We start from the raw sequence: 16,363 nt of genomic DNA on the forward strand, positions 1-16,363 counted from the left end.
GCAGGTATTTTGTTCAAAAACTCTGTCATTGTCCATTTGTCAGAGAATATTTTAAGCTCTCCTTCATATTTGAAGGACAATTTTCCAGACATAGGATTCTTGGTTGGTGGTTTTTCTCTGTTAGTATCTTAAATATATCACACCACTTCCTTCTTGCCTCCATGGTTTCTGCTGAGAAATCCACACACAATCTTATCAAGCTTCCTTTGTATGTGATGGATCACTTTTCTCTTGCTGCTTTCAGGATTTTCTCTTTATCTTTGATGTTTGATAATCTGATTATTAAGTGTCTTGGTGTAGGCCTATTCAGATCTATTCTGTTTGGGGTATGCTGCACTTCTTGGATCTGTAATTTTATGTCTTTCATAAGAGATGGGAAATTTTCATTGATTATTTCCTCTATTATTGCTTCTTCCCCTTTTCCCTTCTCTTCTCCTTCTGGGACACCAATGACATGTACATTCCTGTGTTTCATGTTGTCATTCAATTCCCAGAGACATTGTTCATATTTTTCCATTCTTTTCTTTGTCTTTCTTTTGTGTGTAGACTTTCAGATGCCTTGTTCTCCAGTTCCTGAGTGTTTCCTTCTGCCTCTTGAGATCTGCAGTTGTATGTCTCCATTGTTTCTTTCATCTGTTGTGTTGTGCCTTTAATTTACATAGATTTCACCAATTGTTTTTTAGAACTTTCAATTTCTACCTTATGTTCACCCAGTGTTTTCATTATATGCTTCATCTCTTTTGCCATAAGTTCCCTAAACTTTTTGAATTGATTTAGCATTAGTTGTTTCAATTCCTGTATCTCAGTTGAAGTGTAAGTTTGGTCCTTTGACTGGGACTTAACTGTTTTTCTTAGTGTGAGTTGCAATTTTCTGTTTTCTAGGTATCTGATTTCCTTGGTTACCCCAACCAGGTTTTTCCAGACCAGAATGGGCTCAGATCTCAGAAGAGAGCAATATTCAGTATCAGGTCTCCCTCATGGTGTGTCTTAGAATATTGATACACCCTTTGAGGCCTCAGGCTGCTGTGCTTTTCTGCCCAGCAGGTGGCACTGGTCAGCCTGTCACTCCAGACTGGTGTAAGTTTAAGGAGGAGTGGCCTGTGGCTGTGTTCCCCGAGTCTCTGAGGCTGGCTCTGAATGGAAGGTGGATAGTAGAGCTTGGCACCACCATTTTCCTCTTAAGGAAAATACACCCCCATGGGGAGATATCATTTGCATTCGAATAGTCTCTCTGACTGTGCTAACTCCACCCTTGGCTGAGCCAGAGACCTGTGAACTGAAAATGGCTGAGGCTTTCTCCACTGAGACAAAAAAGGGACAGAAAGCCCCCATTCAGGGCCAGTCCACAGTCACCCTCAGTTTCACCCATCAGCCAGAGTTAGCACCTGGTCCTGTGGGCTCTCCCTCCCTCCCAGAGAGGTCTTCCAACTCTCCAATTTCAGTCATCACCAAAAGCCTCTGTCTGCTTGTTGGAGATTCATAGCTCATATTAAGCAATCGACATTTGTTAATTAAAACCTTAGTTGGTTCTGGGCTGAGGTATAGCCATTTGTTCAGAGAGTGCTGCTTTCTAGCACAGTGAGACTTTGCCGTTTGGGCTGCCATGGGGGAGGGGCCCTTAGCTCAGGTCTGCAGTTTTTACTTACAGATTTTATGCTGTGATCTTGGGCATTCCTGCCAATCCAGGTTGGTGTATGATGTGTGGACACTCATATTTGGCTCCTAGCAGTTATTCCAGATTATTTTCTAGTTGTTCCTGGTAGTTTATTTGTTGTTCCAGGGGGACAAACTAGCTTCCACTCCTCTATGTCACCATCTCCTTCCAAATTCTGTTCAGAAGTTTTGATGACTGATTCAATGTCTTTACTTGTGATTGGTTTGTTGAGGTCTTCTGTTTCTTCTTGAGTCAGTGTAGGTTGTTTGTTTTTAGGAAGTTGTCCATTTTGTCTAAGTTGTTTAGTTTGTTGGCATACCATTGTCCATGGTAACCTTTTATGATCTTTTTTATTCCTTCATGGTCCATGGTAATGCCCCCTCCATTCTTGTTTCTGATTTTACTATTTAAAACATCTCTCTTTTTGTCTGTCAGTCTAGCTAGGTTTTGTCAATTTTACTGATCTCAGAGAACCAACTTTTGGTTTTATTTATTCTCTCTATTGTTTTTTTTTTTCTTTAATTCTCCATTTCATTAATTTCATCTCTAATCTGTATTATTTCTTTTCTTCTGCTTGATTTGGGAGTACTTTGTTGTTCTTTCTCCAGTTTCTTTAGCTGTTTAGTTTGGTCATTGCTTTTAACTCTTTCTTCCTTGTTAATGAAGGTGTTTAGGGTTATAAATTTCCATCTCAGCACTGCCTTCACTGCACCCAATAAGTGTGGATACATTGTGTTCTTGTTTTCATTCATCTCAAGATATTTACTGATTTTTCTTGAAATTTATTCTTTGTCCTAATGATTGTTTAACAGTGTGTTGTTTAACTTCCATGTATTTGTGTATTTTCTGGTTCTCCATTTTTTATTGATTTCCAGCTCTATTCCATTATGATCATAGAAGGTGATTTATATAATTTCAATCTTTTTAAATTTATTAAGAACTGTTGTGTGCCCAAGCATATGTTCTATCCTAGAGAATGTTCCATGAGCACTTTAGAAGAATGTATGTCCTGCTGTATTGGGGTGCAATGTTCTATATATATTTGTTAGGTATAGCTCATTTATCATATTATTTAGGGTCTCTGTTTCTTTATCTGTTTCCTCTGTTTATATGTCCTATCTATTAGAGAGAGTGGTGTGTTGAGGTCTCCCACTATTATGGTAGAGTCATCTATTACTCCCTTCAGTTTTGCCAGTGTTTGCCTCATGTACTTTGGGACACCTTGATTAGGAGCATAGATATTTATGATTAATTTTCTTCTGGGAAATTGCCCCTTTTGTTAATATATAGTGTCCTTCTTTATCTCATAACATTTTTGCATTTAAAATCTACTTTGTCCAGTATTAGTATAGTTACCCCAGCACTTTTTCGGTTACTGCTTGTGTGGAATATTTTTTTCTATCTTTTCACCTTCAACCTATTTGTGTCTTTGGTTCTAAAATGAGTTTTTGCAAACAGTATATACATGGATCATATTTTTTAATCCATTCTGCCAGTCTGTGTCTTTTGAATGGGGAGTTTAATCAATTAACATGCAAAGTTATTACTATAAAGGTAGTTCTCAATTCAACCATCTTATCATTTGTTGTTTGTCAGATCTATTTTTCCCTCTCTTTTTACCCTTTAAGATATCTTACCAATACTTTTCAATTGTCTACCCTACTCCAGAACTCTTTAGCTTGTCTTCTCTTCTCAGCCAACAGAACTCCCTTTAGTGGTAGTTCTTGTAGAGCCAGTCTCTTATTAACAAACTCTCTCAACTTCTGTTTATTTGTGAATATTTTAAACTCTCCCTTATTTTTGAAGGACAGCTTTTCTGGATAGATAATTATTGACTGGCAATTTTTCCCTTTTGGTACCTTAAATATACCATACAACTGCCTTCCTCCTCCAATGTATCAGATGAGAAATCAGTGCTTAGTTTTATTTAGTTTCCCTTGTATGTAGTGAATCATTTTTCACTTGCTGTTTCAGAATTTTCTCCTTCTCTTTGGCATTTGGCTGTCTAATAACTATGTGTCTTGCAGTGGGTATATTCAGATTTTTTCTGTGTGGAGTATGTTGGGCTTCTTGGATTTGTATATTTATGCCTTTGTTAACGGCTGCAGAATTTTCAGCCAATATTTCTTTGAATATTCTTCCAAGCCCTTTTTCCTTCTCTTTTCTTGCTGGAACACCAGTGACACATATGTTTACATGCTTTGTGTTGTCAACCATTTTCCTGAGACCTTGCTCAAATTTTTCCATTTTTTTCTCCATTTGTTTTTTTATCTGTTCAAATTCAGTTAATCTGTCTTCTAGCTTGCTGACTCTTATGACTCTTCAAATCTGCCTTTGCACCTCTCCAGTGTATTTTTAATGTAATGTCTTTGTTTTCCATGTCTGTTATTTTTCTATGTATTCTTTCAAATCCTTCTTTATGCTCTTCTAGTGTCTTCTTAATATTTTTTATCTCTTCATACACATTTTTCCTTCAGTTATTTGGATTGATTCAGGAGATTTGTTTGCACATCTTTGATTAGTTGCTTCAGATTCTTTGTCTCCTCCAACTTTTTATTCTGTTCCTTTGACTGGGTCTTTTCTTCTTGAGTTTTACTATGCCTTGTGATTTTTTGCTGATATATGGTCATCTGATTATTTTGATGGGTCTATTCTGAAAGTTAGTTTCTCTCTCATCTAGGATTTGGTTGTTGCCTGGATTTGTTTTAGGGCACTGCTTTGACAGTTGGGTTTTCTGTGTTTCTCTGCCAAAACAAGGTTGAGTACCTATGCAGGGGATATAGATCAGCTCTGATAGGATTGGTATAGAGTCTGGAGAGGCTATGAAAAGCCCTGTAATTTTCCTCTGCATTTTCCAGCCTGCCCAAGAGATAGCACTTTTTGGTGACTTAATCATCCTCAGAAGTAGTTTACCTCTTAGAGGCCTCTGTATCTGACCAAATGGAGCTGAACATGCAGGGTTCTATGTTCTCACTTCACTGGCCAAAATCTGGCTCAGTGTGGGACTTTATACCCCACTGTACTTGTGGCAGAGGACTCTCCCAGCCTCTGCAGTCTGGAGCCATCCTCCAGGCATGGATCAGGCAACTCATTGCTGTTTCCCACAGTGTTGGGTGATTGGCACCAGGACCCATGGATGGAATTACAGTCTCTGTACACATTTCTCAGTGTCTTCATCCCTCACTGACCTGGGCAAGGGCATGTCCTCCCCTGTCTCCTGGGTCACCAAACAGTTGATTTGGTCCGTTTTTGCCTGCCTACTTGTTCTTTTTGGGAAATATCCTTATATTTCCTCCCTAATGTTCATTTTGGAAACTTTTCCTTGTTGTTCTTTTACATTCTGTCCTCTCCAGCAGCTTAAGTCCTGCCATAGATCCCTGTAGGTTTGGTCTCTGTGTATGGCTATAGGTGAGGATCTGTCTCACTGCTGTGAGAGATTTTATACTCTGTGTCCCTGGTGGGGAATGGGAGGTATCCTAGTTGCTGCCTCTGGGAAATTTCTGAGCTATGTGAGACCAAGTAAGGGAGAGGGCAGAGGACCTGCCACTCCAGGACACAAGGCTACTACCTGATATTTTTCTCTGTCTTTGATTCAGTGTTGTGAACATGTGAGAAATGTCCTTTTATTTATTTGTTTTTGTTGTTGTTGTTGTTTATCTCTTGGGAGGGGTTTTCAGTATCTGTCATGTTGCATTTTGATGACTTTCCCCATCCCATATAATTTTAACCTAATTTCCCTGTTGACTAATAATTTGATCATCTTCTTAGTGCTTATTTGTCATTTGTATATTTTTTCCTGGTAAACTATTTAAAATTTGCCATTTTTTTATGTGAATTATTTGCTTTTTAATATTTTTTAACATTTTTTGTCTGTTTTATAGACCAATCCTTTTTCAAGATATGTGATTTGTATATATTTTTCTCTAGTCTAACACTTGTTCTTAATGAATGCATTTATCAATATCTTTTGAAGAGCAGTTCATAATTTTGGTAGAGTTAAACTTACCATTTTTCTTTTGTGGATTATGCCTTGCCTAACCCAAGGTCACAAAGATTTTCTTTTATGTTTTCTTACAGAATTTTTATGATTTTAGATTTATATTTGTATTAATGATGCATTTTGAGTTAATTTTATATGGTATATGGTATGAATCATGGAAGATAATTCGGCATATTGATGGCCAACTTTTCCAGCACTACTTGTTGAAAACACAGCCACCCAAAACAAAGAATTTTTAGGTCCCAATTCTTAATAATATTGAGGTTCAGAAGCTGTGATCAAAACAGACTATTTTCCTCACTAAAGGCATTTTCAAGTTCAAATATGAGTAGAATCTGTAGAACCCTGAGGGTCTTGGTTGTTTTCTAGTTATCAAGTTCAATCTGAATGTTTACAGGGAGGTCTGGTCTAAGTTAAAACTGCCTCTGGTATTACCAAGGATCAAAAGAGAGAGCTACATAGCTGCTATTGTTGTCTATCCCCATAATTATAATATTTTACAATTACTCTTCCTTCTAAAAACTAAGAATTAGCTATAAAACAGTTTACACTTGGAACTATCAGTGAGATTTAACAGTGATTTTTGAATCAGGCCTTCAATTATCAACATATAAATTTGATCCTGGGATTGAAACAGAATTATAAAAATTATTTGTTACCAGTGTTATCAGTGCCTGGTAAAAACTAAGCAGCAATGAATTGAACACAAATTAGATCTTAATACTGTATTATAGTAAACAAGAATATTTTTCTGACTTTTCTATAATACTTTAAATCAGATTTTGAATAAGTACAGATTGTGACAACATTTATTGTGGCAACAAGAAATTTAAATCAATTTTATCCATGAAGATGTCTTAGAAATGTGATAATGGCAATAACAATGAAGATGAAGATGGAGATAAAAATGAAGATATGTTGGTTTTCCTGGTGAAGAAAGTCTTAAATCATTGACTTTGTACATGGTCTGAACAAAGTTACCTGGGATTAGGCCTGGATTTCCTCAAGGAAGAAATGAATACATGAAATGCATTGCCATGCTGAAAATCAAATGACATTATAATTTTACACTTTAAAAACATAGTACAAACCTTCATAAAAAAGAAGAGATTTTTATAAGGAATGAAGAAGAAATACAGATGTTAAAATGAGGCTGTTTCAGATTTATTGAAAAAAAAGAATTTCCTATACCCTACAACTTTGTCTCTGTCATCTTTTTTTTCCCCTCCTACTCTCTCCTCACCCTGTTTCAATCTTGATGCATGAGTATTACAAAAATTTAATAAAATTAAAATTTGGAGGCAAATTGTTTCTCCATGGAAAATGAAAAAAACAAGTGTCTTAATTCAAAAGCAAAGGTAGTTGTCAAAATTGCTATATACTGAGGAACAGCATGCCTCAGGTCAAAGTGATGACTGCTTGGAGAGCTCAGTCACTTCTGCCTTTCCACTGGAAAAATACTCTTGAGAGGATCAGCTGAAAATGTACACCAAGGAGGAGCTTTTTGTATGATAAGAGAAAATAACTATCCTACTTAATTCCTTAATTCCATCTGGGGAGACTACATGTAGGGTTACTTGGAAAGTGGGAGGACAAAGTTCCAGGGCCTGATAAAAAGAACATTAGCATTTTCTAGAGTGAGGGTTTCCACAATTTGGAGAAAATATTCAAATATACAGATATCTAGGGAAGAAGGGGAAGACAGTTCTGATTATACACTTAATTACATTAGTCAATCAAATATTCAGGAGCAGTAAAGTAAAACATGCATAATTTGTTACTGTGTATAACCTGTGGTATCATTCCTAAAGCTCAAATAAAAACAAAATATTTTTTTCCTTTCTTGGACTTTTTGAGATTGAGTTTGATTACAGGTAAACTGTGTGTATATATACGTGTGTGTGTGTGTGTGTGTGCGTGTGTGTGTGTTGCTTGTGGCAATGACATATATATTCCGTGAGGGAAAAGAGGGATGGGAGGTTGAAGGAAGAACCTGGTATTACAACATTTCTCAATTCCCTAATGATAAATTCATGACTGAAGAGTATTTTTTTAAAGTGACCTATTAATACCAAAACCAGATGCTAATATCTATCAAGCAAGAAAGGCTGCAAGTTAAAATCAAAACAAACAAATATCCTAAAATGTCTGCTTCTAGGTTTATCTTGAATCCTTACTTGGTTGAAAAATCTCTCCCTGTTTTTGGATATCTGTGCATCTTTGTGATTTCTATGTCACTGAGAATTATTTGAGGTGATTTGAAAACACTTGCTTAAGGTCATTTAATGCATATTTAATGAGGGTTGAAGTAGAGAGTGCATAATCCAGAGAACATAATCTCAGATCCTCCCACTCCATTATCACCACAATCTAAAAGCTTAATGAAGTCTTTCATTTCTTTCTTCTAAATTTCTCTGACTCTATTACTCAATTCTAGACCCATGTTCACATAGATATACTAAGCCTCAACATTTCCAAAAAGTTTAAACAATGATCCCCTTGTTACTCTGAGTCTAAGGCAGCTCATTTTCCATTTTCAATCATTGCTGGAGTCATCCTCCTTAAATATACAAGCTGTACATTAATGTTTCCATCTTAAACACACTTTCCATGACTTCTCTTTGTTGGAAATGCCAGGTAATGAGCAGTACCTTAAAATAAACTTAGCTGTATCTTAAACATGGGATTCATTGTTTGTACACCATACTCATTGACTTGGAAGCAAGAGGAATGATAAATTGAAATATATTTATAAAACTATCTAGGTGATTCTTATAAACAAAAAGCTGTGGAAATTACTGATAGTATGCCAAAGCCCAAAATACTTTTCTGGCACACATATCCCCTCATTTTCAGCACTAAAACCTCTCCAGACTTATTGGCCCTTCTACTTTTACACAAACATTGTATTAGTTTTGTTAAGCTGCAGTCATAAACACCACACACTGGTTTTCGCTTAAACAACAGGAATTTATTGCACATGGTTTCTGAGACTAGAAGACTTTCTTGCTCCCTCCAGGGTCAGTAGTATTCTGACTGGACAGCAACTTTTGGCTTCTTTGGCTTTTTTGTCACAGGATGATGTCCTTGCCTTTCTTTTCAGTTTTTGTTGACTTCTAGTTTCCACTTGTCTCAATTGCTTTCCCTCTCTGTGACTGAATTTCTTCTGCTTGAAAGGACTCCCATTAATCTGGATTAAGACACAACCTCATTCAGGTGGGCCACACATCGACTGAAACAACTTCTGCAAGAGATACTATTTACAATGGGTTCACACCCAGAGAAATGAGGATCAAGACCAAGAGTGTGTCTAAATTGGGTACAAATTTCAATCTGCCAAACACATCAAACATTACTTGCATCAAAGTCTTGAACCACTCAATAAGATTTATTCCTTTCTGAATGGTAAACAGTTCTAACAGCATTAAACCAATTGACTGAACTATGATATCAGGATTATATTATTTTACTTTACATAAGCAGAAACTGTGGCATGAAAATTTTGAGTAATCTGTACAGTGTCACACAACGTGTATGGACAAAAACCTTTACTAACTCTATGGCTGCATGTCTCAAAACCTTGTTTTAATACCCACAGGCATAGAATCATTCCATAAGCCTGTCTCCATGTAACACATTTGTGTGATTTACTTATGTTTCTATGTCAGTCTTGTTTCCTTATGAATATTATTAACCTCATTATAATTATTAATTTATCTTAGAAGGCCTCTCTGATTTCCAAAATTTCTTAAAAGAAATCTCTTTTCTATTACATAATATTTTTGTAGACCTTTGTTACAGCCCTAATTACACACTGTGCTGGTTTGAATCTATTATGGCCCCCATAAAGTCCATGTTCTTTAATGTGGTTTTGTAGGGTCAGACTTTCTAGACTTTGGATTAGGGTGGTACCTTTTGATTAGGTTGTTTTCATGGACAGCTGACCCACCCAACTGTAGGTGACAACTTTTGATTAGATCATTTCCATGGAGGTGTTAGCCTACCCAATCAGGGAGAGTCTTGATTAGTTCACTGGAGTACTTTAAGGGATGTCATGGAGAGGAGAAGCTGAGAGAGACATTTTGGAGAGAAGGTAAGAGCTGACACTGACCCAGATGCTTGGAGATGCAGACAGAAAGATGTTTGGATATGCTGAGATGAAACCCAGAGTTTACCCCAGAAAAGCCAAGAGAGGATTCCTAGATGGATAGAGAAGAACACCCCAGGAGAACCAAACAGACAGCTGAGAGAAGCTAAGAGAGACAGAAGGCCAGAGACACTTTGGAGAAAGCCACTTTGAAATACAACCTGGGAGCAAAGACCAGCAGATGCCAACCACGTGACTTCCCAGCTGATAGACGTGTTCCAGATGTCATCAGCTTTTCTGCAGTTAAGGTATCTTCCTGTTGATGCCTTAGTTTGGGCACTTTTATGGCCATAGAACTGTAAATTTGTAACCTAATAAATTCCCTTATAAACGCTAATCCATTTGTTGTATTTTGCAGAATGCCAGTTCTAGCAAACCAGAACACACAATGTATGGCAACATATGCTTTATGTTTTTGTCTCCTTTTGGCAAAGCCAAGTAGTTAAAAGCAAGGACTGAACCTCATGCCATATGTGGAGTAAGCTAGATATTTAACAAACATATGGCAAATTAAATGGCAAATTACATGCAGCATATTAAATTTACAGAACACATTTTCATCTAAATCATGGTTCTGGAAACTAATGTGCCTTCAGGAGATGACACATAAAATTTGGATTAAAAAATTTGAAGCAAGTAAGTTTACTGCAACAGGGTGGATTTTTTTTTTTTTTTTAAACAAAGAAGAGTAGAACATAAGGTTGGAAGTGAGTTATAAAACTTCTTTGAAAGAATCTCATGTATGAGACAAATGAGCTACATAAACAGAATCAGAACAAAATATGAATTTGTTTTCAGTTTTCACTGTAAGGTTGTAATTTGTATCATATTTTTAAAATAATTTTTTTGAAAAATTCACAATATTTTGTACAACATCCTTGAAGGCTTCTTTGACCTGCTGATTCCTTAGAGTGTAAATGAATGGGTTTAGTAAAGGGGCAACTGAGGTATAGAGCAAAGCTACACCTTTGGATTCAGTCACTCTTTCTTTTGCAGATGGTTTAATATAAATGAAGATACAGCTACCATAAGTCAAGGAGACAACAATCATGTGGGAAGTACATGTGGAAAAAGCTTTAGTCCTTTGCTGTGCAGAGGGGAATTTCAGAATAGTCTTAATGATGTAAGTGTAAGAGAGAATCACTAACAGCAATGTGACCACAAGTGTCACCACAGCTAGGATAAAAGCCATCAATTCTAGAACATGTGTATCTGTGCAGGATATCTGTAGGACAGGAGAAGTTTCACACACAAAGTGATCAATGACTCTGGAAGCACAGAAATCCAGTCTGAGTCCCATGACCATTGGGGGAAAGATGATTAGGAATCCAGTTACCCAAGAGCTGAGTACAAGTTGGTAGCAAGCCTTGCTGTTCATGATGATTGGGTAATGCAGCGGTTTGCAGATGGCCACATAGCGGTCGTAAGACATGGCAGCCAGAAGGTAAAACTCTGTAACTCCCAGTAAAAGGACAAAAAATAATTGAGCTGCACAATTATTATAAGAAATGGTTTTGTCTCTAGTCACAATGGTCATCAGGAATCTGGGAATACACACTGTTGTGAATATGATTTCCAAAAAAGAGAAATTTCGGAGGAAGAAATACATAGGAGTCTTGAGACGGGGATCCAACAGGGTGAGAAGGATAATCAGTAAATTTCCCATCAGGCTCAATGTGTAGTTGAGAAAGAGAAACAAGAAAATCACAATTTGTAGGTGTGGGTCATCTGTCAAACCTACCAGAATGAACTGCATTTCCACTGATTTGTTCTTCATTTCTCTTCTGTGATCCTTATCAAATCTATACTGAAAAAAGGAGAAGAAAATGATAAATATTTATATACAACCACACACACAGACACACACACACACACACACACAAATATATTTACCTAAAACATAGAAAGATATATATTCTCAAACATACCCATTTTCAAATGTTTTCTCCAGTTTGAAATTGCAGGTGACAAAAATACTTGCCATTGGTCAATGGAAAATCCCTTCCAAATCCTTACTTCTTCTTATAATGGTCCTCTTAACTATTCCACAGAACCTGATTTCTTTTTTCAATATGCCTTTTAACAAATCATTTCCAAGTGAACATTACTCTGCATATATACTCTAGATAGAAGCATAGTAATTATTTAAAATGCATTTTCTATGTATGTTTAGAGAAAGTTGACTTTAATAAATTTTATTTTTACCTATAAACATTTAGAGTTTCATTTTTGATACTTTGTTCAGAATTAATCTCAATAGTTTCTTCGTTTATAATATATCTAGACATCTATATGTTTTTCATTTTAACCCACTCCTCTAAATCTATTTCTTTATATAAAAGTTGCTAATTTATTTTAATTCACAAGAATAAAAACTTTTTAAAACTTTCATAGCAATTATTTTTCTATATGCATATATTCATGTACATAAATATGTTTGCTTATTGTTATTTATTTATTTAATAAGTGCCTTTAAAACTTATTACAATGTAATCTTTTTTGAGAAACATTCTAAATCAAAATAACTAAAGAAGAAAACTAACAAAGTCATAGAAAAAATATTCTATTTTACCTGTTCTCTTTTTTTGATCAGATTCAGGTTATTTTAATGCCAGTTTCCATTATTATTATTATAGCTGTGTAAGCAGCATTAATTTGATTTGTCTTCTTAGGATGATTGTTAGATCAATTTTTCAAAACCAAGGTTTAGGGTGGTATTATAATTCTTGTGCTGGCCAATGACTGAAACACTACTGAGTTTCAATAACTAGTTAAAAATCCTAATTTCAATAGTTTTTAAACGTTCTCATCACTGAGAGTATACCATAACTATTACCAATTTTCTTGATTGTCAATATGCAAATAGACAGTTGTTTTCCAGAATATAGGACAAATAATACAGAGCAAAACATGACAGAAACAAACAAGCAAATGTTTTTAATACAGTATATTTTATCTTACTTTCAATTAACTATTTTGAAATTTATTCCTATAAGTGGCTACATAATTTTGGCACATTTCATTTCCTCTATATTCTTTATAAGATTACTGAATATCCAAGAAACAATGCCAATTTTTATCCTTTCCATGTATTTGAATTCTCTACTCTATACCTCATGTTTCCCTATCCCGCTGTTATGGTGGACATGCCAATCTTATTTCTTATATGTGTTATCTGCAGAATTTTAAATGAAATAGATAATTAACGATATTTTCTGAAAAATCCAATAATCTCATCTTTATTCTTTTGCATTTCCCTTGTTAATGTTTCTAACATTTACTTGTATTATTTTTTCTCATTTAGAACAAAAAGCAATAAGATTTTATATGATTAATGTGATTTTTAAAGCAGATATTAGTGAATAGTTTTAATATTTTAATATTTTTCATAACTACTAAAGAGTTGCAGACATCAGAAGCAAGTTGTCATAAGCTTTTATTGTATAAATATATAAATATATATTTCAACCCTTGTTGTCTCAAGACTTCCAATTTTGTTCTACTCCTGATCTGAAAAGGAGACTTCTAGGAGTTAGTCAACCAATTTCTGTTACCATATGGTTCTAACAGTCTGTTCTAGAGGGATATTATCTCAATTCCAGAGAAAATTTGCTTACTATTTTATCCACATCAATAAATTCAATGAAGCAACTAGTTTATAAACAGCATCTGAGAAAATGAAACAAAAATGCAGTACTATATGAATAAAATACATGGTAGCACCTACTAATACATCACTTTAAAATCACTTTAAAATTATGAAACATGAAAAGTCAGTAGTCAAATTAAACTCCCTTGATTTGAATTCCTGGTATTCTGCCTTAAAATCTGATTTTGAAATAACATTAAAATTACCTTCTTGGTATCTATTGTACAGAGTCTTCCCCATTTTATGCATGGAAGAGATGTGTACTAACGTAATTGACGGTGTTATTCACTTGTAAGATGAAACTTTATTATTACCATAGGGGTATTTATTAGCAATGATTTTTATGGGAAGAGGCAATGTGTTTGTATAGTGCTTCTGTATAGATTTTCCACTTCCCTCAAGTCCATACTCACTATGCAGTTGAGACTCAGGTCAGTAATTTTAAAGGACAGCTATCTTCCATGCCAGATAGTTTCCATTCTGTGAAATTTTGTTCTTAATCACCTCCATGAAATGTGTTGCAACTGTGATTGCTATCATTCAAAATCTAGATATTGATATATATATTTAAAATAAATAAAAATGTTGGAATAAAAGAAATCATCTGATCAAAGGTAAGCAACTCTTCCAAGTATATAAATATGGCAATTCCAATTGTACACTTCCAAATGCTACAATTTTATCATTCTCCACTTACTATACACTCAAGGGAATTTATTGTAATAAGAGAAAGAAAAAATCTTCTCAGGGACCGCTGCTCCAAAAGTACTAATTATTTGCAATAAAGTATACCACTGTAATCCACTTTAAATAAATGCTGAAGTGAAAGCATCCACAAGGAGTAACATAAATGACTTAGAGAAGTCAGTAAATTGTGTAACACTAACATTAGGAGTTTCACCACCAGGAAAGCAACACAAATTTCTCAGCTAATTTGCACCAAGAACCACTGACTTGCTTCAAATTATCATTAGAATCTATTTTAGACTTTATTGTAAACCATTTTAAAGTGAGACTCTGAATGGTTTATTGGTGGAAACTTTGATTCTTCAAGTGCACTGAGTTGTATCTGTTAAATAAAATTTTATGATAATGTCCCCAATTGTAAACAACACCAATCATTCAGGTGGTGAATAGGTTAACAAATTTGTGGAATGTACACATAGTGGAATAACACTCGGTAGTAAAATAGAATAAACTACTGATATGTAAAAAGTACAAATGAATCTTAAAAGCACTTTGTCCAGTGCAAGAACACAGATAAAAAAGACCACTAATTGTTTGATTCCACTTATATATATAAATATATATATATATTTAGTGCAATTTTATTGAGATATATTCACATATCATGCAATCATCCAAATTGTGCAGTTGTTCACAGTATCATCATACAGTTGCACATTCATCAACACAATTTTTGAATATTTTCATTACTCCAAAAAACAAAAATAGGAATAAAAATAAAAATAAAACTAAAGAAGAACATCCAAAATATCCCATACCCCTCCTCCAGAACTGTTTTCATTTAATTTTTGTCCCCATTTTTCTACTTATCTCTCCATACACTGGATAAAGGGAGTGTGAGCCACATGGTTTTCGTAATCACATGGTTACACCGTATAAGCTATATAGTTATATATATATAATTTTATATATATATATATATATATATATATATATATATATATATAGTTATATAGTTATTATGTCATCTTCAAGAATCAAGGATACTGGATTACTGTTCAAAATTTCTGGTATTTCCTTTACACTAAAAACTAAAAGGGATATCTATGTAATTCATTAAGAATAACCTCCAGAATGACCTCTCAACTCTATTTGGAAAGCTTCAGCCACCAAAACTTCATCTTGTTTCATTTTTCTTCCTGCTTTCGGTCCAGAAGTCTTTCTCAATCTTAAATGCCAGGTCCAGGCTCATCCCCAGGAGTGATGTTCCATGTTGCCAGGGAGATTTACATCCCTGGGAATCATGTCCCATGTGTGGGGGAGGGCAGCAATCCACCTACCTTAGAGAGGTGGAGAGAGAGGCTTAGAGAGAGAGGCTATATTTGAGCAATGAAACAGGTTCTCTGGGGGTGAAACTTGGGCACCATTATAAATAGGCTTAGCTTCTCCTTTGCAGTAACAAGTTTCCTAAGGGCAAGCTCCAAGATCGAGGGTTTGGTCTACTAAACTGGTAGTTACCTGTCCGGCGCCGCCCCGCTCGACCCCTGTTCCCCGGCCGGCGAGGGGAGAAACAAGGGATGAGAGAGAGAGAGAGATGCAGACCACGCAAACTGACCTGGCTGGAAGTCACGACTCGAGCCACACGGCGGTTGCGAGAGCAAGTCTTTTACTGAAGCTAGATAAGCATTCTCTGTTACAGGTTTCCACGCGGGGCAGAGTGCCTCGCGGGAGAGCAGCCTCGATGTGGCCGTCAGGTACGGCTCCTAGTGGGCTGTCTCCCCGAGGTTCGCTTGGGCAAACTCTTAAGTACTCTACTCATAACCAATGATCTAGCGCCGCGCATATGCACTCAATTGGCAGATAGGAATAGTGAGTGTGCACGTCATAAGCGGAAGCAGGATATGGGCGCCATCTTGGCTCATTCGATGGGCGGGGGGACTTTGGAGCAGGTTTACAGCGCATGCGCTATGCCCGTCCCGGGAGACGGCTCTCCACAGTTACCAATGCTTGTGAGAATATCAGGAATTCCCCAGGTGGGGAAGTTTAAAATTTCCACATTTCCCCCCATTCCCTCAAGGGGGCTTTGCAAATACTTTTTATTCTCTGCCCAAATTACACTGGGATGTATTAGGGCTTCATGCTAACCTGTACAAACCAACCAGATCTCACTCCCTGTTCAAAGCTCCATGTAATTATGGTGTTTGAGTAAACTGACCATTCAAGTGA

At 35.8% G+C, this 16,363-nt stretch overlaps 1 protein-coding gene across 1 annotated transcript; it reads right to left on the reverse strand.

The window, feature by feature from the left end:
* Positions 1-10,633: 10,633 nt before the first annotated feature.
* LOC119541997 (olfactory receptor 6C6-like) lies at positions 10,634-11,581 on the reverse strand. Its single transcript, XM_037846447.1, has one exon. It carries the CDS (start codon positions 11,576-11,578, stop codon positions 10,634-10,636), a length of 945 nt encoding a protein of 314 aa, XP_037702375.1. The 5' UTR covers positions 11,579-11,581.
* Positions 11,582-16,363: the final 4,782 nt, after the last annotated feature.

This window comes from Choloepus didactylus, chromosome 8 (assembly GCF_015220235.1).
Source record: "Choloepus didactylus isolate mChoDid1 chromosome 8, mChoDid1.pri, whole genome shotgun sequence".
Classification (NCBI taxonomy): Eukaryota; Metazoa; Chordata; class Mammalia; order Pilosa; family Megalonychidae; genus Choloepus; species Choloepus didactylus.

Bases quoted from the DNA above. Each gene is read 5' to 3' on its own strand.
- LOC119541997 (XM_037846447.1), bottom strand. From the start codon at position 11,578: ATGAAGAACAAATCAGTGGAAATGCAGTTCATTCTGGTAGGTTTGACA.